General features: G+C 36.6%; 2 protein-coding genes across 5 annotated transcripts in view; one reads left to right on the top strand and one right to left on the bottom strand.

Moving 5' to 3' along the window:
• LOC107042935 (ADP-ribosylation factor GTPase-activating protein 2) overlaps positions 1–14,712 on the top strand; it is a 28,198-nt gene extending 13,486 nt beyond the window's left edge. The window contains exons 4-7 of the mRNA XM_015264191.2: positions 7,849–8,426; positions 9,969–10,368; positions 12,208–12,461; positions 13,976–14,712. Of these exons, the coding sequence (XP_015119677.1) occupies positions 7,849–8,426; positions 9,969–10,368; positions 12,208–12,459 (1,230 nt within the window). The 3' untranslated portion in view covers positions 12,460–12,461; positions 13,976–14,712. The remainder of the gene's footprint in view (positions 1–7,848; positions 8,427–9,968; positions 10,369–12,207; positions 12,462–13,975) is intronic.
• On the bottom strand, positions 12,628–24,559 carry LOC107042936 (probable protein phosphatase 2C T23F11.1). Of its 4 annotated transcripts, none has more exons than XM_015264196.1 (6): positions 24,538–24,559; positions 18,865–19,067; positions 16,305–16,510; positions 15,999–16,224; positions 14,018–14,372; positions 12,628–12,981 (listed from the first exon to the last, which is right to left on the bottom strand). In XM_015264196.1, exons 2-6 carry the CDS (start codon positions 19,049–19,051, stop codon positions 12,783–12,785), a joined length of 1,173 nt encoding a protein of 390 aa, XP_015119682.1. In that variant the 5' UTR covers positions 19,052–19,067; positions 24,538–24,559; the 3' UTR covers positions 12,628–12,782. The 4 variants fall into 4 exon arrangements, with proteins under 4 accessions (XP_015119682.1, XP_015119678.1, XP_015119679.1 ...); XM_015264192.2 differs by lacking the exon at positions 24,538–24,559 and adding an exon at positions 22,015–22,195; XM_015264193.1 differs by lacking the exon at positions 24,538–24,559 and adding an exon at positions 21,635–22,003.
• Between the last annotated feature and the right edge of the window lie 5 nt (positions 24,560–24,564).

Here is a 24,564-nt window from a genome sequence, read left to right as displayed (position 1 = left end):
CGTAAAAAGGGGAGTGACTCTAATGCAGAAAAAGGGGAGAAGCTAGTCGTGTCGAGGGAATGCAACTAAATATAAGAAGAATAACTAAATGGGGAAGAAACAAAAGAATGTAGGCTCACCGTTGGGGGGTATGAAGGGTAATATTGTGGGGACAAGAGGGAAAATGAGGGGGGTAACTCGTAAGGATCGGAGGGGGGGTATTCGCGGCATAAAAGGCTGATGCAGAGTCACAGAGGGTTTGATCTTTTTGTAACAGTGAACTCACGATGGGAGTTCACTCTGGCGAACACGTGGAATTCCACCGGCGCCTTGCACTCCTTCAAAATACCAGGGCGTTTTCCTGGAGAGCCTCCTTTCCACCTCGGGGTTTCCTGGGCACCAATACTAGAGCTGGGATGAGCTCGATGTATCGAAAATCCTCTTTTTATCCGCCAATACTTCCGGGCGAATTTTACTGTATTCACTATTACTACTTTCGGGGCACGTGGTGACTCACGGGGCAGCTATTGCACGAGTGACGGTCTCTTCTTTTCCTTCGCGATTCGTGGGGGTTCGTCAGGTGTCGATGTCCTTCGGGTTTTAATTCGGGAGCAATCGGGGCCAATCAGCACGGGTGAGTGGTGACGATGACCACAATCCAGGGATGTCTCGCAAGGGATTATTGCTGGTGTTGAATATTTGGGGGTCTAGTATGGGGAATTTCCAGGAGGCGATGGCTTCTCCAATTGATCGGGTGGGGCCGGAACTGATGTCTTCCTTCGGCTGATGTCTTCGTGATGTCCATGAGCAGGGTAGAAGGGCGATGAGGGGAAAAGTCTGGGGAAGGGGTATCCAACGGTGGCGGGATTTACCTTTTAGGGGCAGTGTGTAGTGGGTAAAAATATGTAGAAAAATAATAAAAAATAAATGAATATGCCTCGTCACACAATGAAAAAAAGGCACTTTTTTGCATGCTTCGCGCGCAAGTAACTGCCATTTCTTCACGAGTATCATAAAATTTTCTACAATACACGTGAAAAGTGTATTGTTGATGCATGTCATTACAGACCTCGCCTTCAGCTCCGCCAGTACCTTCACCGTCGTCAACAACCACTTTTTTTCACTTGTATCGTAATATACTTTTCCAGAAATTTCTTTATTTCTATCAATTTTCATGGAATGATTGAACTAACTACAATCTCAAATTTCCAAAAGCTTGACAATATTAGGATTCTCTATTATAGAAGAATAATAATGTCATTGCAGGAAGAAATGATGGAATGACAAATTTGTATTGAAATGTGTGGAAGAATCATTGTTCAGCTCACTGGAGTTTTCAAAAAACTTATGAATATTCCCTACTCAACGCCGAAATGTCAATCAATCGAAGGTTCAGCGTAATTTCATACTAAATATTCATTATTTTATTGAAAACTCATGTAAGCTGGCGAATTCATAAAAAAACTGGGATCCGATTGAATTTTCAGTAAAATGTGCAATTTCATAATTAATTCTTGAATATCTGTGAACTGATTGTGATTCCCAGTCATCTGCGCCTGACTTTTTCAAACCATTTCTATAAACTTCTTTCAGGTAATCGGAAAAATATTTGGCAATTTGCGGCTAAAGGTTGTATGAACACAGCCCCAAAGAATCGTAAATCTCCACATTTAATGCGATTTAAGGGGGAAAAATTCATGAACTTTCTGGTTTCATTAGAAATGAGTAGTCAACTGTCCATGGAATGCCATTTTTTTTCCTAACAGTGTATGGAATGACTCACGAAGTTTCAAAGCGGTGCAATCATTTTCCTGCGTTTTTTCTAAACGTTTAAAAGAAATCACGAAACTGTAGAAAAAACGCAGAAAAATAATCGCACCTCCATGAAACTTCGTGATCCATGAAATAATGACAAAACACAAAAACGTTATATTTTTTCGTGGCAATCCGATCGACAATTTGCCAGAAAAATAAAAAGAATGTGGATTTCGGCCGAAATAAGGGTGTAGAACATCCTTAAATTACGATATATTTTCTAGAAACTAATGTTTTGTCAGTATTTCACCCCTGCATTGATGAGAACATCTAAAAAAATCAAAATTATGTTGTGATTGGGAAATTTTCCGAACTTTACGATTAAAAAAAATATATAATACATGGAATATATAAAAAAAAATTGGGTTAATGGCAGTTGGAAACTTTATTCAGTTATTCATGCAGAAATGGATGGATACAAAAAAAATTCTTTCGGCAAGTTTAGAACTATCGTTAGAGAATGACAGTTCTATTCTTTTTTAGTTTCAATCATTTTTATCATTAATAAAAAAAATTATCATCGATCATTCTTCTATTATTAATAATTTTAATAATACTGATCATACACTAGCAACAAAAATATTGTCCATCAATGGCATTTTCTTATTTTCATGGCGAAGAATGAGCAAGGGAAAGAGAAGGAGCGGGTGTGGGTGAGAGGGGAAGGGAGGGGGAGAGAGAGCGAGCGAACGGCTGACGAAAAACCTCAAATAGAACCGTTTTCCACCCCGTAGGGAAGAAAACGTATATTTTAGGTCTTGCCGAGGCTTGACCCTTCGGAGATTACCTTCAGTATCCTTTGCATGCATGTGTGCCTAAACAATCTGAAATCCCCCCTATGGGAGACATCTAACGGGAGAGAAGGGTACTTCGTGAACGACTTGTGCCGGGCTAGTGGATGCGCGAGGGACGCGGCCATATTCTCTAGTAAAAGCTACGAATGACGGCAAGCCCTTACTCAGGGTGAAGCCTCGGCAAGACCTAAAATATACGTTTTCTTCCCTACGGGGTGGAAAACGGTTCTATTTTAAGTCTGTGCCTTCGGCTTGACCCTTCGGAGAGATGTTTGAAGTCTGCCGGCACTAGAAGGTGTACTGTGATTCCAGAATTGAGAGAAGAACTCGATATTTATTTCTTTTTGAAAATACACTGGAGATACATTCATAGAATAACACATAAAGACCAATGGTCTTGATATCGAACTTTATAAGTTCTACAAAATAAACTATAGTTATGACAAGAACGTATATAGATATGACAAGAACAGTGTTACACTGGTTCGAAACTACTTATGAGCGAAGTCTTTGGCTCAGCACCCCTGGGTTTTTCCACAGTCTTACAGTAATGTTTGAAGAAGGTACCAGACCCCTTCCAGTTGCCCCTTGCGAGTAGTTCATCGATATCCATGTTGTTACGATAATTTTGAGATGCTACTGCTGACCTGGTAGAGCCTGCACTTGCCTGAATGCCCGCTTCAGTGAAGGCGGTTCTGATCCAACCTGCGATTATAGATTTTGACGCCGCCTTTACTTGTCCTCTCGTTGTAATGAAGAGAGATGGAAGGCACTCCCGAGCCTCACGTCTCTTAGCCGATAGGACAATGAGCAATCTGATCCATTTAACTATATCGAAAATTGGATCTTTTGAGCTACTAATTTTCCAGCNCATTTAACTATATCAAAAATTGGATCTTTTGAGCTACTAATTTTCCAGCCAGATTGACGAGAGTTAGCCCTATCGGTTTTTGAACCAAACCTTGGCCAAAATGTGTACTCATCCTCGAGGGTATCGCAGGAATCTGGATCAATTGAGAGGAGAGTGAGATCATGGATTCTCCTTCCAGAGGCCAACAGTAAAAGAAGAGCTACGAAACGAGACACTCCAAAAATGCTGTTTTCGTCTGGAGGATGGTTCGCCATCCAATCCATTAAAGATTCTACGCTCCAGATTGTCCTCTTCGTTGGTTTGGTCTGTTTAGCTTTCTCGAATCCAATTGCCTTCAACAAGGACTTGACCAGGGGATCAGAACTTAGACTAGTTCCCTCATTTGCCCCGATCAAAGAGCAGATTATTGACTTCTGAGTGATGATCGAGTTGAAAGCCAGTTTTTTATCATGAAATAAGTAACTCAAGTATGAAACCAATTGTTGGGCGCTGGGTTTATCTGAAGGAATGTCCTTTGATTTACACCAAGCGAACCAGGCTTTCCAAGTTGACGAGTAAGTCCTCCACGAAGAGTCCCTCCAAGCTCCGCTCAGCAGATTGATCTCAGCGTCAGATAATCCCTTCACCCGATTGCTCCACCCCGTACCTTCCAGACCTCTAAAAAGAGGTTTTTGATGTCTTGAGGGGGAAGACCCGTTGATAAGTCCACCAGGTGTTCCTCCAAGTTCAGCAGCTGAAAAGGTGCTTCCAGACTCCTGTTCTTTAGATCTCCTCTCCAGAAGGTTTTGTCCCATCTCGGGACAACCATCAGGAAAATCCCCGAGGCTGTGTTCAGGTGGTGGAGGACTTTCGGGATTAATGGAGGTGGAGGAAAGATCCACGCCAATCTCATCTTCCAAGGTCTGCTGAACGCGTTTATGAACACTGCTTCTGGATCGGTCGCCTCCATCGAGACATACGATTGGACTACTCTGGATCGTGCTGTAGCAAAGAGGTCGATCTCTGGAGTTCCCCATTTCCGAAAAACTTTCTCCAAAATCTCGTTGCTCAAATGCCAGTCGGGTAATGGTAGATTCCTGGAGAGTCTGTCCGCTAGTACATTGTAAATCCCCGGGAGGAAGAAGGGCGTCAGGAGGATGTTGTACTGGTTCAGAAGCAACAGGAGATCTTTGGCTACATTCAGAAGTACCTGGGAACGTGTCCCCCCCTGGTTCTTGATGTATGCTAAGGTGGTCTTGTTGTCGGTCTGCAGCATCACCGATCTGCCCTGAATCTGGTCTTTGTATTTCTGAATTGCTATCACTACACAGTATAGCTCTTTGCGATTGATGTGCCATTCGGTCTGCTCTGGAGTCCAAGACCCTGCTGAGTAGATTCCGTCCATCTGAAATCCCCAGCCTGTTTGGGAAGCGTCCGTAGACAGGAAGATGTCGGGCTCTGGTTGGAAGATGGGTCGGGTCGAGTGGATATTCTCCTTCCACCACGTGCAATCCATTTTGCTCAGTTCGAGGAGGGGGAATCTGATCTTTGGGGACTTCTTTGATAAACGGCGAATCCCTCGTTGAAGTTGACGAGAGAAGAGACGGCCTAGAGGTATAACCATCGATGCAAAATTCAGCATTCCCAACAGCGATGCCGCCGCTTTCCAGGTCCAGGATCCGGATCTTAGCAGTTTCTCCAAACGGGATAGAATTCGTTCCTTCTTCTCGCTGGGTAGAATCATCAGGTTGTGGTGAGTGTCCCAGATAATTCCCAAGAACTCGATCTTGTGAGTTGGGGAAATAATTGATTTCTGGGCATTTACGACCCAGCCCAGTGAACGAAGGAAGTCTACTACTTGTAAGACTTGAACCTGAAGTTCCTGAGCATCCTGATGAGCCAGTAAGAAGTCGTCGAGATATACCAGGACTCTTATTCCTCTCTGACGCAGAGTATCTGCCAGCCAATTGCTGATCCTCGAAAATGCTATTGGAGCTGTCGATAGACCGAATGGAAGGCAGGTAATATTGTAGAGTTGATTCAAGTATGAGAGGCAGAGGTACCGGCGATGAGTCTGTTTTATGGGAATGTGAAGATAGGCCTGCGACAGGTCTATCTTGGCTAAGAAGTCCTTTCTTTGGAGGAATGATGGGACCTTGCGATGGCTTAGCAGACGAAACTTTGGAGGGAGCAAGTACTCGTTCAGGCAGCGCAGGTTGAAAATTTGGCGGAATTTTCCATCTGGTTTGGGGATTAGAAACATCGGTGATATAAAACCAGAGTCCCAATTTGCTTTTTCTAGAACTCCCTGTTGGAGCATTGATCTGATCTCTTTTGACATCTGGTGTGATATTTTTGTGGAGTATTTCTTTATGTTTGAGTTGGAGAGTGGCACAGTTGGTGGTTTTCGTATGAATGGGATTGAATAACCTTGTAAAACGCGTAGGATGTGATCTGGTGCTCCTGCCTCCACCCACTGAGGAATAAAATGCGTCAGCTGGCCTCCCTCGAACGGATAGTCATGCTTTGCGTGATCGAGAATCCTTCTTCCTTGGGTCACTCCTTTTGGGGACGTTTCTAAAAGACTTCGATTCATTCCTGCGAGAGTTCGAGTAAGATGAAGACTTGTATTTTGATGATCGAGCTTGAGGGGTATTCTCTGATTGTGAGTTGGGTCGTGGTTTGGAACGAAAAGTAGAGCTCTTGAACTGAGTGTATTGCTTTTTCTGCGGAGGGAAGACCTTCTGGAAACCACCCTGTTGAGTCAGGAAATCCGAAAATTGTTTCTCATCAAACAGGTGTGACTCAGATGGGGGAATTCCTGCCAACTTGTCCACTTGGTAAGGTTCGGCAGGCTTGAAGGAATTCCTCCTCAATTCGATGACCTCAGCTCGCCTAGCACACGTGTAATGGAGTAACTCATCCGTGATTGTACTCACATCAGATTCTCCAAAGAACAGTTCCTTCACATCTGACATAACCTCTGGGTGTTTTGCTATCAGTGAATTGAGTGCCACCGCCAGTTTTTCTCTTTGCAGTAGAAGCCCATGTGTCAGGGTACCCGTCATTAAATCGGATTTAGCCAGGATCGATTGACTGAAGGATTTTGAGGCAATGGATGACAGCTCACTGTTAGTTTTTAGTGTACTAAAAACCGGAGATGCTCCTAGTTTCTTCTGGACCTCCATGTAACGAATTTTATTCCATGCTGTGGAGCCCAGTTTCTGACACTTGATCCCTTGAGCTCTGATCGATGGGGTTGGTTCAGGAATAAGAGGTTCCGACTCTTTCACCAATGGATCTAGGGATAGAGGTAGGTGAAGCTGTTGGGGTATCGCTCGATCCACATCATTGTCTGATTGAACAGAGTCCTCGGAATCGAGGCTGTCCTCCTCGGAGCCAAATCTCCTCTTAGACCGACCCAGTTGTTCCGGGATATCCTCAATTTTTTCACAAAGTAACTGAAACATAGAGTCCATACGATTCTCCAGATCCTCAAGGCAACGGCTTTTCTCTGAAGGTTCACCTGATGAAGCCCCCTGACCATCTTCTGTATTTTGAGCCCCTCGTTGCAGTTCTTTAGCTGCTACCACTCGTGAAGTTAACAAATGTCGTATCGGTTTCAATGAATGAATGAATACCTGTGCCTCATACACAGAACCTCGAATTTTGTTGACTAAAGTCGGAGGACTGGTAATCAACGCCCTACAGAAAGGCCAGTTTAACATAGCAAGTTTATGCTGGCTAAATGTATTCTCATCGAGGTTTGACGCTAGCTCTATATAAATGAAAATAAAATCTAAAAGATGGCAAGATTTTTCTAAAAATTATCTGTTCAAACCAGTGAAAATTACTAAAAAGTTCCTTATTAAAATAAGCCTACTCCTCTCAGATACAGACACATTTAGAAAAGATCCACCTCAGTGGAATGAAATAATCAGCTTGATGTGCACATGAATTCAGAGAAAATTCATCTCAATCTGAGGAGAATCCTCTCGTATATCCTGAGATAGTCTTCACGAACTAGTCTTCAAGTGAAGTTGATTCATCCTCATCTCACCACTTCATCACTGAAATAATCGATTACACTATAGTTTTTATTTATTTATTAACAATTATAGGCTATTCTTCCATCAAATCCATTGAAATTGGTGAGCTCCGCAGTCTGATTTGTGGTTCAACTGTGCCTAAAATTATTAACACTTTTTTGGATTTTCACATATTTACAATTCACATAATGATCTAATTTAATTCTATCACAAAACCTTAGTAACTCTCACGTTAACCTCATCAATTTATTTTTTTGTTGACAAATGTTTTTTATTTACTTCGAAATGTGACGTATTCTCTGATAACATGTGGTAATATTCAACAAAAGTCTCCATAATTTATATATTTCTACCAAAACAGTTGCATTTAGAGGATCATGTGGATACAAACAACGAAGAACCAGCGGAAGTCGACTTCTTCACTGAACACGAAACCTTCGAGGATGCAAGATCGACCCCAGTGACCCCAGCCCAGCCCAAAGTGGCTGCTCTCACCGCACAATCTCTCCTAAACGATAACCCACCTAAAAATAAGACAGAATCGAATACAGATTCGCTTACGAGTAACGTGGGGCCCTCTGTGAAGCTCTCAGACTCAGCCCCGAGTGTTCAGCCCGACAGGAAACCCACAATAGGGGGTAGGAAGGTGCAGGCCAGGCGTCCAGGACTTGGAAAGAAGACTGGAGGTCTTGGAGCTCAGCGAGTAACGACTAATTTCGATGAACTTGAGAAAAACATCGCCGACGCGAGTGTCCAGGAGCCCGGGGAGGTCCCGGAACGTGGGAAGCAGGAGCAAGCAGAGATTGATAGTCGTTTGGCTTATAAATATGAGCAGAATCTCACGGAGCAGGCGAAACTCGTCAAGGAGAGGACCAAAATGTTGGATCCGAAGAAAGCATCACAGGCTGAACGTCTTGGAATGGGAATCAATGCCAGGAGGTAAATAATTATTCAGATTTGAAGTAGTTATAAGACTCGATAACAGTATCGTCTGTTACTGACGGCTGTTCAAGTTTTGCTTCCGAATGGAAGCAATGAAATCGTTCTATTTTTAGATTCTCTAATTTTGTTTGGAAATGATGCAAAATGGCCTGAAACGTAAAAATACGAAGTTTGGCGAACCCGTATGTGTGTGGGGATGTCCACCTAGTGGTCAACTTTTAGAAAATTGAAGAATTAAAGGACTAAAATAATTCCAAAATCTGAAATTTTATCAGATTATAGGTTTAATGAGAACTAACTCTGTGCTCAATTTCAGCCCAATCGATCCAGTCGTTTTTGAGAAATCACCATCTGTTTCTATATCGTTTTTCGCAAATATCTCAAAAACTACTCAACCGATTTCAATTTTCTCTTTTTTTCAAAATATTCGTCTCGATGTCTTTTGTCTCAATCGATCAAAATATGCATATCCTTTCATACAAAGCTTCCGAGACCTTTCCATTTTTCGGTTTTTCATTCAAATCCTTGTCAACACTCTCACGTTGACAAAAATCGATATATTAACTTGAAATTTGGCATGAAGTTTCCTCGTTGCACAGGGAATGTTTCGTATTGAAAGATGAGCTGAATCGGATGATTTGTTTAGAAGATATCCAAGTTTGTATCTAAATTTATTTTCTTAAATAACTCAAAAACTACTCAACCGATTTCAATTTTTTTCAAAATATTCGTTTTGATGTCTTCTATCTTAATCAATCCAAATATGTATACCTGTCCATATAAAATTACCGAGATATTTCCATTTTTCCGTTTTTCTTTAATTTGATGTAATGTTTAATTTAATGTAATTTAGGAAAGTAATTTGGGAGTCTCCGAAGGGACAACTTTATCTGGTGGTTTTCTCCTAGCTTAGGTTTTCCTCAACCCCTTAGCAAATGCGATACAGGAGGTTGGAAAAAGTTTATAAGGCGCGGGGGGGAGGAGGCCCAACTTGCGAAAATAGGACGAAAGATCCGAGAGTGAAAAATACTTATTTATATGTGAAAAATATATACACATATACATAAATATATACATATATTTTCCATTATATTTATTCAAGTTTAGAAACTTAATAACGTAAAAATTGATCTTGAAAAGCCCAATAGGCCTTGAAAGGTCAGCATAGGCTTAGCGAAATAGATTGCTGGACGAAAATATTTATTTACCTACTTTTTAATAGAGGATTGACATGAAAATTGGTGGACAGTTTTTCGCAAAAGCTTACATTTTCATACTTGGAAAATGGGACCGATTTCGCTGTTAGATGCACCTCATTTCATAAACCTTACAAAGTGATTTTTTCATCGTGAAAATTGGTAAAAATCATTTCTCAAATTTTTTCTCAAATCCAACTATAATAAAAGCGGATATTAACTCTTTTTAGTGAATAAATGAATACATAATAATAAAAAATGAATACGCGATGATAAAAAATAATATGCATACTAGTGAATGAAAATTTAGGAAAAATCAATTTAAAAAATGATCTGTTTACAGTGGGGCCAGTCACTCAGCGTTCAGTGACATGAAGGTAATAACCCAGGAATCGTCAGGTCGCAAAATCACTGCCAGTGAATCCAGATACAACCCACGAGACGACGCAGAGATCGATACTCCAACAACTAGGGCAGTGCCGGACCTCGATGACTTCTTCTCAGCGATCAGTTCTCCCTATTCAGCGAAATCGAGTTACAAGGCGGGGAACGAGGATGTCGTAGTTATCTCGGAGCCAGAGATGCCGAGGAGGGCTCCGTTGAAGCTCAACGGTGGGCGTGGTGATGTTAAAACGACTTCCAGTGGTAATTCCAATGCTGATGGTGAGGCCCAGAGGAAATTCGGAGGGGCCAAGGCCATCAGCTCTGATCAGTACTTCCGGGATAGTAATAATGATGATTCGGTGAGTTTCTTAATTGTATTCATCATCGCTTGCATTGATTAATTAAAGTACTTCATGAAAATTCAATGAGTCAACTCAATTGTAGAATCTATCCAAGTTAAGAGTTGGACAAGGTACTGTTTGAAATGCTATCTGAAATATTCAGGACTAATTACTATTTTTGAGTTATTGAACATCACAAATCAAATAGTATTTCAATATACTGAGAAAAAAAAATATTTTTGCCAAATTTCATTTACTTGAGAGAAGCATTTATTTTTTCAAAATCGTTTTTTTGCAAGCGGGTCATTCCCAGGCGAGTCTGGTTAGGTTTCAGTTATGACAATCATGTTGCTCTAGAGGATGACTATGTTGCACATGACCTTAGATGAACTCCTCGAATGATTATTCATGTTTCCTGAATTTCGTATTTTTTAGAGGAAAGAATTTCGATTTTTCCTTTTTCATAAAGTTGATTGATAATGAATGATTGTTTTGATTGTTAACTTTTTATTCGCCTTGCGATTGGTTGATGGATCAATCAATGATTTCCATGACTACGAGGATGTTATTGTGCGTTACAGCGCTCACTTGAAGGTGGTCGCGCGCGGCAGCGCGCATGATTGCCTAGTAATTTTTTAATGTTGATAATTATTGAGGGAGTTCACTCAAGGTCATAATGAACATGATCATCTTCTAGAGCAATATAATCGTCATAATTGAAATCCAATGAGGATTGCCTGAGAACGACTCGACTGGAGAAATGCAGTATTGAAAAAATAAATACTTCTCTCAAGTAAATGGATATTTGGCAAAAATAATTTTTTTTCTCAATGTAGCTAGAATCAAAGAAGTACTAATTGAAATAATTTCTATTTTAAACTGACGAACTATGGCAAATATGGAATAGTACTTAAATAATTCCATCAAGGAAAATACTACTTGAAATAATTCCTCGAATTTTCTTGAATTTTATTGTTCGAAATATGTGTCTTTAGCCAGAAATAATTAGAAGAGAAACAGCATGAGAACTATCATCGAAGGGAATAAGAAGGGGAAATAGTTTCAATCTTATTTATGAAAAATGATTACTTCATAGGAAAAGAAAGCAACCATTAATTTTTCATTCTGTTTCAAGCATCAAATATCTCATTTATATCAAGTCCAGAAAGACAAATAATATTTGATCGATGGGAATAGTCAACTCGAAATATCAATTTCAAATGATATTTATATTTGATTTTCCTGAAATAGTGCCCACCTCTGTCTAAATCTAGTGAAGGCAGCTAAATTTTCGTAAGGACTCTTTTGCAGTTATCATTTTCCACAACAAAAAATGTCCTGCCAAATAATTTTACCATTTCTCTCTGATTAAATAACACTAACAATGATAAATGGAATAAACAAGAAAAGAATAAAAACAAATGGAGATGAGTAAAAAAAAATATCTCTAAAATGTATCGAATGTGCGGAGTACACAACTAATTTTCTAAAGCCACAAAATCTTCTCATTTCTTCATTTTCAAATAAGTAAATGATTTATGATAACATCAATATGACTATATGAACTAAGTGTTAATTGAATTTATGTATTAACCTACTGTTAATATCATTGAATACTGATGCTTCCAATTTTGAATTATCCACTCGAAGATATTAATTAGACACTAATTATCTAGTTACATGAATTATTAATTCATGTTGCTCGATAAATCACAACAAATTGTGAAATTATGAATTTTTTATTCATGTATCTATGTATTAAAAGTAATAAATAAATCCATGAATTAATGAGTTACGTGAATTAATTACTTCACGGATTTATTTATTAATTTTAATGAATCGTCTCTCCATTTCTAGTGGGAACGTAAGAGTAATCTACGACGATTCGAGGGTCAATCATCAATATCGTCGGCTGATTACTTCGGCACAGGTACCACATCGCCAACAGCATCATCACTATCAATGAGCAATATAACGACACGCACCCAATCAGTGGACCTCGAGGATGTACGTGAGAGTGTACGCCAAGGGGTAAATAAAGTTGCTGGGAGATTAAGTTCCCTGGCAAATGCAGCAGTTTCGTCAATTCAAGATCGTTATGGGCTTTAACAGTAATAATACTTTAATATCATCGAATTAATTGCTCCTTCATCTTAAATACAGAATGAATGCCCCCAATGGTACCTTGGACGAATGAAGCGTCCATTGTTCAACGGTTTTCCATATTTTTTTTCTCTTTTTAGACATCAAGTTGTGAGAACAAACTTAAGGACAGTGTATCGTTGAAAATCTTGTATTCTATCAATTGTTAATTGAATACACATTATTATTATATACAAGTTGTTAAGATTACTCTTCTGTTGCGGGAGTGAACCCCTCAGTGATGTAGAAAATTTCGTACACGATCATTTTGCATTTAATGGGAGGAATAGTTATTTTTTTGTCGGATCAGGCCAGAGATTACTCAGGATCTTCTCGACCAATCTTTCACCTGTTGAATTCTTCTGTTCGCTTTTATCACTATTAGCACTCTCTTCTTCCTCACTGTTCTCTTCATTCTCTTCTAATTTATCGATATTATCGTTCTCTGCGTCTGATGAACTGCCAGAGAGGTGATTTCTATTTCTCAATCTGAAAGGATAAAATTGATTGAGATCTAACTCTTCTTTTTATATAGTTATTATCATTTTTTTTTTCATCTGCAATCGTATTCATCTTGAAAGCTAATGATTTAAGGGAAAATATCAAATCACGTTTATTTTTTTATAAAGTCACTTGTAATGCGGATGATTTGATATTTAAAGAAATTAATTTACTGAAGTTATTCTCTCTTTATATCATTCAGGATGAAGAGAGTGAATTGTTTATTCATCTTAAAGACGAGTGATTTCAGATAAAAATGTTAAAATTGTTGAGAACATCAAAATGCCTGATTATGTTTTTTTTTCTTTTGACATTCGTAATCATTGACAGATGTATTTTTTCAACTAAAATAACTAAATACATATAATTGATAAACTATCAATTGTGGTTCTGGATTTATATAGAAATCTCAACAAAAATACTTTTCTGAAGCTGAAGAAATTTCCAGAGAAAAATCTCTGCAAACCTTTTATTTATCTAGAAAGCCAGTGATTTTTAGCACAGAATGTCTTTCAACATTTTTCTTAAACAACTTGTTGTGAAGGTAATTTGATTTTCCACACCTCGAATTAATCACTATCTTTCTTTTTTATTTGGAAAATATGAAATGGTAATCGTTTATTCATCACAAAAAAAATTATTTAAAAAAACTATCAATAGTCCTTGGTTGTAACCAAGAAAATTCTTGAAAAAAAACGTCTTGGCATTTTGGTCAAAAAATTGGCTTGTTTTGTTCTGTTCTGATTTTCACTTTCCATTTTGTTGGATCTCTATTCGTAGAAAATGAACCGATAATTGTTCATTTATCTGAAAAAATGAGTAATTTTAGGAGGTAATGTCACAACACCGTTTTGTAACTGAGAAAATTCTAAAAAAAAAACTCGTCTTTTGGAATTTTCCCCCGAAATCACCCATTGAGACATGTTCATCATTCAACATGACGTGAAAAATTGACTTTTTTATTCTCTGCTGGTCTGTACAGTTACGTTATTCCTCCAGTGACTTGGCTTTCTTCCTCACTCACTGATTCTTTGGACGATCTGCACTTGTTCTCGGGACACGTTGGCACTGTAGCTCCAGGTGTAACGACGGTTTCTCATGGAGGAGGCATACCAAAACTATTGTCATATTGTCACAGCCAGTGCCCATCAGTGCATCTGGAGCTAGACACCGATTTATAAGCTCTTCGCATATCTCTTCAGGGTAAACAGCTTCTGCATCTGGCAGGAGGTCTGGATCATTTTGTCTAGCAGTTGCTATGGATTCTCTCAGGAATTCGACGACTTCTTCACTGCTCATCACATCCCATATCCCATCACAGGCGAGGATTACGAACTCCCAGTCATCGGTTATTTCGAATTTCTGAACTTCAGGAAAAGCTACAGAATGAAATAAAAAAAGAAAATAAATTGATTATTCAATCATCGAATTGATTGATCGATGGAATAATTTCCGGATTCGTTGATTGAATGTCAATCAATTGAACAAATGACCGATTAATTTGAAGAAAATTTTCTTTTTAAGGCTGGATGGTTTATCTTTCGACCGTTACCTCGAGTGTTTTCCATCTTCATAATCTAAAATATATCACAATTTCCACGGAATTTGACGTCACGTAGGTGTCCTTAAAGATTATGATTGCACAACCAAAAAAAGTAGAAAAGAAACTGAACATTTTCAAGGAGCATTTTTAATAAAGATTAGGAAATGAGTCCGACAGAGAGGATATTGTTAATGGATAATTTATCATGGCAACTAACGATCTGATGGCATTGGCTACTGAGACAAATGGCGATTGAACAGCTATTAGATACTGTAAATTATTAATTTGCAATTCCCTCCCTATTGGGTTTCTTTCCTCCCTATTTGGGTTTATTTACTAGGGGTATACGCCTCCTGCTCGCTCCGCTCGCCAACCCCCATGTGACTTACATATGACCCTCATATGACCCCCATATAGCCCCATATAATCCCCATGACCCTTGTTTTGACCCACATGACCCGTAATCTGACCCTCGTGACCCTTATTCTGACCCTCATTATAACTCTCGTGACCCTTATTTTCACCTTTATAACCCTTAGTTCCTTATCCTCAATTTTGGGGCCTCAATTTCGAGTACCAAATTTCCATCACCAGAAGTCATTTCTAACCCTTATTTTGACCCCCATGACCCTTATTTGGACACTTATTCTGACCATTGTGACCCTTAATCTGACCCCCCTGACCCCCATTATAACCCTCGTGACCTTTACTTTGACCCTTGTGACCCTTAGTTTCTGACCCCCATGATCTTTATTTGTGATCCTCAACCTGACCCTTGTGAGCTTTATTTGGATCCTTGATCTGATCCTTATTATCATCCTCGTGACCCTTATTTTGACCTTGGTGACCTTTAGTTTCTGACCCTTGGCTTTTAACCCCCATGACCTTTATCTGGACCCTTACACTGACCCTTGTGACCCTTATTTGGACTCTTAATCCGTCCCTTGTGATCCCTATTTGGACTGTTAATCTGACCACTGTGACCCTTAATCTTACTTATATGACCTGTAATCTGACCCTTGTGACCTTTATTGTAACCCTGGTGACGTTTAGTTTCTGACCTTTGGTTTTTGACTGCCATGACCTTGATGTGGACGCTTACTCTGACCCTTGTGCCCCTTAACCTGAACCTTGTCACCCTTAATCTGACCCATATGACACATAATCTAACCCTTTTGACCCTTGTTGTGATCCTTATTCTGACCCTTGTGACCCTTCATTTTAGAGTCTTAATTTTGAGTACCAAATCTTCATCACCAGAAGTCGATTTGGATTTTTATGATATAGAGAGATTATTATTCAAAAACGCTCTTTTCAACGTTTTTTTGATTGTACAATCGTAATTTTCGAAGACTCCAGGACTGTGGAAAACTAAATGGCAATTGAAGAACATTTCACATTATGAAAATAAAAAACCACCAAGATCACGTTCGAAAGATAATACACGCGGGCCTTAATTCACCTGTTACAATTTGTTCCTCAGCAGATTTATGATTGTTCCACTTGAATTTGAAATCCCCAAGAGCTCTGGAGAGTGCCAGGTGTCCATTAACACGATTGAACTCAACCCATCCACCAGCGGCTTCGATTCTCTTCCTCTCGTCCTCGAGGAAGGGCTTGTGATCACGACTCAAGGACACTGCTTCTCCGTGGACACTCGCCACTGCTCGACTGTCCCCTGCATTTGCCTGAAATTCCACAGTATTTTCTTTATTTTGGACGTTGAGGGAAAAAGGCAAGAGTACTTTATCGAATGTAGAGCACTTACACAATATAATATGTTATCTTTGATCAATACTGCGATGACGGTGGTCCCTGCCCTGTCAGCCCTCAACGCAGCGTCTGCCTGCATGGCTTTATCCAACTCGAGGAATCCCTGTTCCATTGCCTCGACGATTCTCCCTTCCTTGTACTCAGGTGTCCTCGTTATGTATTCGTGAAGATGCTTTCCAGCGTGCAGAGACATCGTAGCTCCTGAGGAAAATTCATTAGCGACTCGGTACTCCACGTCTCGCTAATTATGAAAGTGATGAGGGAATTGAGCGGAAAATATTGGAATAACTTTCTTACAGGAAATTTTCTCAACTTTATACTAGGTCTTTGGGGTGTTCTCCTGGAATGAGTCATCACCAACATAATGTCATATGAAATAAATGCAAAATTTATCGCAAAGTCACTGAATTCTAGAATTTCTTATGGAATAATTTTATTTCGAAACTGCTGGGTTTGGAGAACAATATTTAAGAATTTTTTTTTCGTGGGCCGCGAAATCCTTTACAGAAATCGCATTCTAAAATTTTTCAGAGACCACATCGAGATAGTGCGATTTGTTAACGGAAAGCTATTGAATTTTTCGGTAAAGGGTTTCATCCAAAAATTCCATTGAAACCACTAGATTCAGCAAGAAAATATTAAATAATTTTTCTTTAACCCATGAAATTTTGTACCAGAGAGGTGTTCCGACATTTCCTTCTAAAACAGAGATAGCCATATCCATAAATTATAATCACTGTGAAAGTATCATGTAAACAATTAGTTAATCTCACTCTTAAATTTTAATTATTGACGGAATCATCAATTTAAATCGTCAAATTTCGAATTATTCAATAATCAGTAATTGAGTTAGGAAGATTGACGATTATTTGCATAATCGGAAATCCCTTATAGGAAATTTAGCATTATCTACTTAATAGAAAATTTATAGTTCCATATTTTAAAATATTTAATTCATCATCAATTGGAAATTTAGATTATCAAATGTATTACTATTTTTTAATTTCGAGTAGTATATTTAAACCCTAATCAATGTAAGTCGGAAAGTGTTTTAATATTCAAGAATCGGAAGATTGATGGTCATTCCTGTTCTAAAACCATTCATCATTAAGATAATAAATGGTATAGTGCTTGCCTCTCCAATAGTTAGAGGATATAACCAAAACGATCAGAAGAAAAAGGATTAAGGTAATTACACGTTTAACAGAAAAAAAATCTACTGAATGTCGTCATGCAGTAGTTGAGTTGAAGAATTTCATATTGATTATTTCTATTTTAAAAGTATTTCTATTTCTGAGAGTCACAAAATCCTTTACACGAATGTTTTCTTACATGTCCTGCTGAAACCATTTGTTATCGGAACAATCTCATATGTATAATTAAAATACTACAGATTTTTGTCAGTCAAGTGTGAGAATTCGAAGATATCTTTGAAGTTATCAGGTTCAGGGAAAGCCATAAAATAGTGGATTTCGTTATAAGGCTGAAAAAACTTTTCTAGCTCATATGATTTTTTAGGCCTTATGTCGAAATACATTTTTTTGTCATAAGGGCCATAGGAAACTCTATCTTACGGTCAGAATGATAGAAATTCTCTTTCGCAGGTCCCAAAATTCCTTTTAGAAGAAAAAGAAAAGAAGTTGTTTAGCATCTACTCCTAAAACTATTCATTTCCAAAATACCTTCCAATTAGAGAAAGATATCATCGAATTTCTTTACAAAAAAAACTGAAGTCCCAAAATTACTTAATTACAAACTGCTAATTTTAGAGAAAAAAAAAGATAAAAACGCCTACGAAAAATCACTCTCTTGAAATTTTCCCTTAAAGTTCTTCCCTCTGAAAGTATTCGTTACAACATGATAGCCAACAAACATGAGATTTCTCTTTAATACCAATTTTACCCCATTTCCCCATCGCTTCCTCGTTAAAAATATCCAAGTACTTTGTCCAGTTTTTATTGACATTCTATTTGTACATTTATAGTAGAACATCAGAGTTTTCATTGGAGCCCTATTCAACAAAAATTTTTGGATATTGCAATATTCTTTTATAAAAACTTTGGAGCTCCAAATTTCATTCTTCATTTCAAACCGCTGGGAAACATTTAAAAAATCATAAAATAACAATCAGAAACTTTCCTGTGGAAGGGAGATTCATAAAATACTTGAAAAAATGGCACCTTTTAAAGATTAACACCGTTTTTCATGAATCATTCATAAACAATTAATTTTCTGTTCCAAAAGCACTTCTTTGAAATAAAAACGAATTTTTTCATGTTTAAAATTTTACCAGAAGTAGATTCCACACCAAAAAGGGAGGATTCCAAAAGTTTAAACAATCCCAATTATAAAAAGAAAATTTTTTAAATTACATTTGCTTGCAATAGGTAACTTAATTAAACTTTTAAGAAATTAATTTCAAATTTTCTCACGTGAGTAATTGCCATATTTGACAATGAAAAATGTTAAAAATTTATACTGCGGTCTGCATTGAACAGTAAAAGGTACCCGGATTTCCTTAACTTATTAAAAAAGAAGGAATAACGATTCAATACCTCCATGTCCATCATAAACCGCGAAAAATGAAGCCTCAGGATCATCGGGCAGTGCTAGTATGTGAACATGACAGTCTTCCATTTTGATCCTCCATCCCTGCATGCAGGAGCTCCCAACGAGGAAATTCGAGTCCCTACAGCAGGCTGAGGTTTTCGTGGTCACCGGTTCACTCAGTGTCTGCCCCATCTTCCTCACAATCTTCCTGGAATAATCGTCAATCTCATCAGTCCCCACTTTCCTCTCCAAAATCAACAAATCAAGGTGAGTGGGTTGAAATGAAGCCTTTCAACTTCTCTCAACATTTTCAGAAACAAATTATTAATCAATTCAGACTTTTCACGAAGACCAAGATGTGGCTTTTCAGGGGAAAAACATTTGATTTCATCAACACCCCAATGTTTCGAGTTAGTAACATTTTTTTTAAAGCGAAAAAATTTGCTCTATTGGATTTCCATTGAAAATTCAATAAGTTTTTGGCCGATTCTATCCAGAAATTTTGAAGCTTTTCCGCGCGTTTTTTTCAATAGAAATATTCAGTGGTAAATATTTTGTACCAAAAAATCGATAAATTTTGAACTTTCTCCAAAAATTATTCTATGAATATCTTTTCTATAGAAGTCTCGGGTTGAATTTTCTAAGTTTTTTTGCTTAAAGGGAGGTTATCCCGCACGATTAAAATGTTAAAAATAGTCGAGGGCCTCCAATTTTTGAGCTACAGAGGTTTCTTTTTTTTCAAATTTTTTGAAAAAATGTGTACAATAACAATGACGAATTAGTTTTTTAAAATTCGACTCCTACACAGTTAATTTCGTTTTGTTTAACATAAAAATTTGCGCCATTCATGTACAATCCTCTCCATTGAAAAATAGGTGAAACATTTTTGGTCAGCAATCTATTTCGCCAAGCATCTGCTACACTTAAGAATATTTTAAGTTTATCTCAGCTTATATCAATAAAAAATACTAATTCACATATAATATGAATATATATAATACAAATATAAAAATATACAATATAAAATGTATAAAATCATAATAATGTTATTAATAATAATAAAATTTATATATAAATAAGTATTTTTTATTCATAAACTAAAATAAACTTGAAATATTCCTATAGTCTACTATAGACTTGACGAAATAGATTGCCGACCGAAAATATTTCACCCATTTTTTAATAGAGGATTGACATGATAATTGGTGGACAGTTCTTCGCAAAAGCTTACATTTTCATACTTGGCAAATACTTGTACCTGATTTCATAAGCAACGTGAATTTTTCGTCGTAAACGTTTTTTAAATATCATTTTCTCAAATCCGAACATAGTAAAAGCAAACATTAACTCCTCTTCAATGAATAAATAAATATATGATGATAAAAAAAATATGCAGAAATGAGTAGCCATAAACATGCGCGCGCCCCCGTTGCTATTAGCCAAAAAAATTATCCTTAAAATGTTTAAAATATATTTTCGATTCTTTCAGAAACATTTTTTGGGCTATTTTACATGAATAGTGCATTTTTCTAATTAAAAACAAAACGAAATTAGCTATGTAGGAGATGAATTTTTTAAAAACTCATAATTTTTATTGCAGACTTTTTTTTAATTGTGAAAAAAAACTTCTGTAGCTCAAAAATTGGAGGTTCTGGCCTATTCTTAACATTTCAAAATTAATAACTAATTATTAATTTTTAAACATATATAATCGATTTTCAATGCGTGCGTAATCTCATTCTAATCCCCCGCGATTTTTGAAAATCATAGTAGTCTCCTCTTAAATTTTTTAATGAGAAAAGGAGTAAAATGCAACTAAAAAGGAAATTAGCGATGAAGAATTTCTCTAGAAAATGCCTCATTAGAATAATTTCTATAGAAAGTTCAAAACCTAACGATTTCCATAAAATATTTTCTATTATTAATATTATTTATTGCCTTTCGTACATGAATTTATTTTTTGTTCTCAACTTTCATACATCTATAAACATATTTCGAGAAAAACCGGGAACAGTGAAGTTGACAAGCTCAGCTTAAAAATCAGGGATACTCATTGTAATTCATTTTGAAAGAAAAGGAAACTGAAATTTCCATAAATTGACTGCCTTAAATGAAAAAATTTCACGTTGAAGAATTTCTATAGAAAATTCTTCAATAGAATAATTTCTATAGAAGTGTCAAAACCTAAAGATTTCTATAAAATATTTTGCTTTTATCAACATTATTTATCGCCTTTCGTACATGAATTTATTTTTTGTCCTCAACTTTCATACACCTCTACACATATTTCAAGAAAAACTAGACCCGAACACTGAAGTTGACAAGTTCAACTTGAAAATACTCATTGAAATTCAGTTTGAAAAAAAGAAAACGGCAATAGCCACAAATTGCGTCTCAGTTGATTCGATTGCCTCAAATTGAATTTAATCACTGAATGAACAACATGAGAACAAGAGATGAAAAATAAGATCTATTAAGTAAAACTGGCAGAAAAGCTGTGGAAAGTTTCGATAGAATCAGCGAAAAACATTGAAATTTTCAATAGAATTTCGCTACAATTTTCAAGCCAATGCCCTCGATTTTCCTGGGAAATTTTTGATCGTACATGTCTCCCCTCAACATCTCAACGAAAAACGAAAAGGAAGGATAAATAATGGATGGGAGGACCTGGGTTTCCATTTGGACGCACAATTCTTCAATTCTCTCCTCCGAAAGCAGAACAGTCTTCTAATCACCCTCGGCATATCTCAAAACCTCAAAATGATCACGTCTTACCTGTCATCGATGAACAGAACAACGTGAAAGTTCTCCAAACGTTGGAAAACTCCCAGCAGGTTAAATGGAAAATTATCACGTCTATTTTTAACTCACTTTCCTCCAATTATTTTTATTTTCCAATGCTATGGACAAGTTTCACACAGGTTATGTCCCACAAGACTTTTACAAAATTCAGCCGTAGATAAATTATTAAATTTTCAGCAATGAGTTTGAATTGTTTATGATTTATTGGAGCAACTGGAGACGATTTTATCGGATGATTTATATTATTTCACATTGATGATTCTATGTTTACTCAGTCCCAAACGTGTGATGTGTATTTTGTTTTGTTCTGTTGAATTTCTCACTAAATTTCAAAGGTGATTTAAATAGCTTACTTCAGTGTACTCATGGAGTGGGCAGGGTAGTGGCCCGAACAGCTGATCGCTTGACCTACTTCGCGGAAATTTAAATGCCAGAGTGACTTCAACTCAACAACGATACAGCAATTAGTGGAGAGAAATAATCAATACATGATTTTATTTTTAACAATGTTTTATTTCATCATGATTAATTAAAAATTATTTGCGTCATTGGAGCGGCATTGTGTCGTGGGAGGGCGGGGCAAAATGGACACTTGGGAGTTTTTCCTCGAATGTTAAGGTGTTTCGTATACGGAAAAGATAAATAATGACATTCATCTGGAATTCATATAGAATGTTTGAAATCACAATTCAATTATCTATGAATTTTCCTAGATTTTTTTTCAGATTTCCTTTTTAAGTTATTGATGATTGAAGTCGCTTCTTATTTCTCTGATCTGAGCTGATAATATAGTTTATTAATGTTATAATATTAATATAGTTCCGTGCTAAACAGAAAAGTCTCTATAACTTGAACACGTTAATAACGTGAAAAGGAAAGCTGAAAAAATTCTAGGAAAATTCATAGAAAATTCAATTGTGATTATAAACATTCTACATGAAATAGCGAACGGGCGCGAAGCGCCCGTCGCTGGATTAATTTATGCTATGTTACTGTATTTTATTTTCTTTCCATTTCCATCTTCACAATTAGACTAATTTAATTTCATTCATTCTTGTTATTATAAATATTTTTGTTCCTCAATTCACAAGTTACAACATTGAATGAAGAGAAATTCCCCATAAATCACGTGAGAATACAGATCGACAAACAATTTCCGATAATCATACCTAAAATTTTTCATTTCTTTCTTTTTCTTTAAATTAATTAGTATCAATGATCTGAAAATGTGGACGAATATGAACATTTTACATCCCTTTGATCTCATTTCAATGGAACCGAAGAAGGAAATTGCAAAGAGAGATCCATCATGATCAATCAGTATCAATAAAATGGAAAAATCTATTTTTCTGTCTTTTCGAAATTTTTCAAATTGTTTTTTTCTTCTTAAAAAATGAAGGGAGATTAACATTTTTTATTTCTGTGATCGTATTCCGTTCACAGAAACAGGAAATACGGAAAATGTGAGGAAGGAAAATCAGAAATAAATTTTAAAAATCGATTTTTCAATCTTGAAAATTTCAAAACTTTTTTTTTAATAATGAAGAAAAACCAATGTATTTTCTTTCTATTATCTCATTCTGATGGAAGAAAGTGAAAAGAGGAAGAGAAACGGGATCAACACGAAAACAGAATTTTATAATTTTTCAATGTCTAGGGAAAATTTTAAAATTTATATATTTTCTTGAATAATGAACCAATACCCATAAATTCAATTCCCATCCTCACATTTTCACAGAATACATTTAAGAAATTGCAAAGAATTCAAATCGGCGATGAAAAATTTTATCGGATTATTATTACGTAATAATTCTAGATGAATGTTATTATTTACCTTTTTTGCACGAAACACCTTAATAACTCATTAAATATTTCATGGAAAGGGATTTTTTCAAATCTAGGCTGGGTTCAATTGATTAATTTTTTTCGGAGGTACGAATATTTCGGACAGCAAAGCGTCTTTATGCTCCGCTTTCTTCGGATTTAATTGATCATTCATTCTCGTGTGAACAACAGTTTTTTTCTGGATGCATTTGAAAAGTTGGGTAACGATCACAATTTTCCAAAATCGCATTTTACTTTTTTATTTTGCGAGTGAAATTGGGCAGGTCATTTTGAATTATTTTGTATTTATGTCTAGAGCTGTTCGATTTTTTTCATTTTTTATGCCTCCGAGTTGATAAAGGTAGGATATTTCTCCAAATAATGATAAAAATCTAGATCTATGAATTTATATCATTCATCCTGATGGAATGGGGTGAAATAAAAAGAAAGGAAATTGAATGACAGAGGTAAAAAAATAGAAAAAAGATAGCAAAAAATTATTATTACCTTTTACGACTCGGGTTCAATTTACTTCGCAGGAAATTGTAGAGGAATCTGATTGAATTTTCAGTTGCATTCCGTTCTGTTCTCCTTGTTCAATTTTTAATATTTTTTTACCACAATTTTGTAAGAATTATTTAAGCCATATCGAAGAACACAACCCGAAAGACACGATCTTGTTAATATTGCTCAAGATTTCCGATTATCCAGGCACCAATTTTTTTGCGATTGTATTGATATAATTAATGATTTATTTTCACTTCGAAAATTATTTGTTTGAATTCTCCAAAATCTTGACCAATGACGATAGCTTGTTGGTAAATTATCATGCCATTCTCATTTCTTGAAAATCAAATCTATTAATAACAAATACTAATTGCAAGAAGTGTCTACAATCTATAAATTACTCAAATTCGATTCTAATTTTTACTGATTTTTGGGCCAATTTATTTCCTTCTCCTTCATTTCTTATCTAATTACTATCTTTAGATGACAAACAAAATTATGGATATCATGTTTTCTGGGTGAATTAATTTGTGGATTCTCCTTACCTTCCAAGTCTTGGGATTATTTTTGTT

This window comes from Diachasma alloeum, unplaced genomic scaffold, assembly GCF_001412515.2.
Source record: "Diachasma alloeum isolate Michigan unplaced genomic scaffold, Dall2.0 Dall_scaffold_00539, whole genome shotgun sequence".
In the NCBI taxonomy this organism is placed as follows: domain Eukaryota; kingdom Metazoa; phylum Arthropoda; class Insecta; order Hymenoptera; family Braconidae; genus Diachasma; species Diachasma alloeum.
Note: the sequence above shows the minus strand (reverse complement) of the source record. Positions and strands in the feature narration are given on the sequence as shown.

Bases quoted from the DNA above. Each gene is read 5' to 3' on its own strand.
- LOC107042936 (XM_015264192.2), bottom strand. The intron at 16,225-16,304 runs GTAAGTGCTCTA...GTGGAATTTCAG, and splicing joins AAGATAACATATTATATTGT to GCAAATGCAGGGGACAGTCG. The intron at 14,373-15,998 runs GTGAATTAAGGC...TTCATTCTGTAG, and splicing joins TGAGGAACAAATTGTAACAG to CTTTTCCTGAAGTTCAGAAA.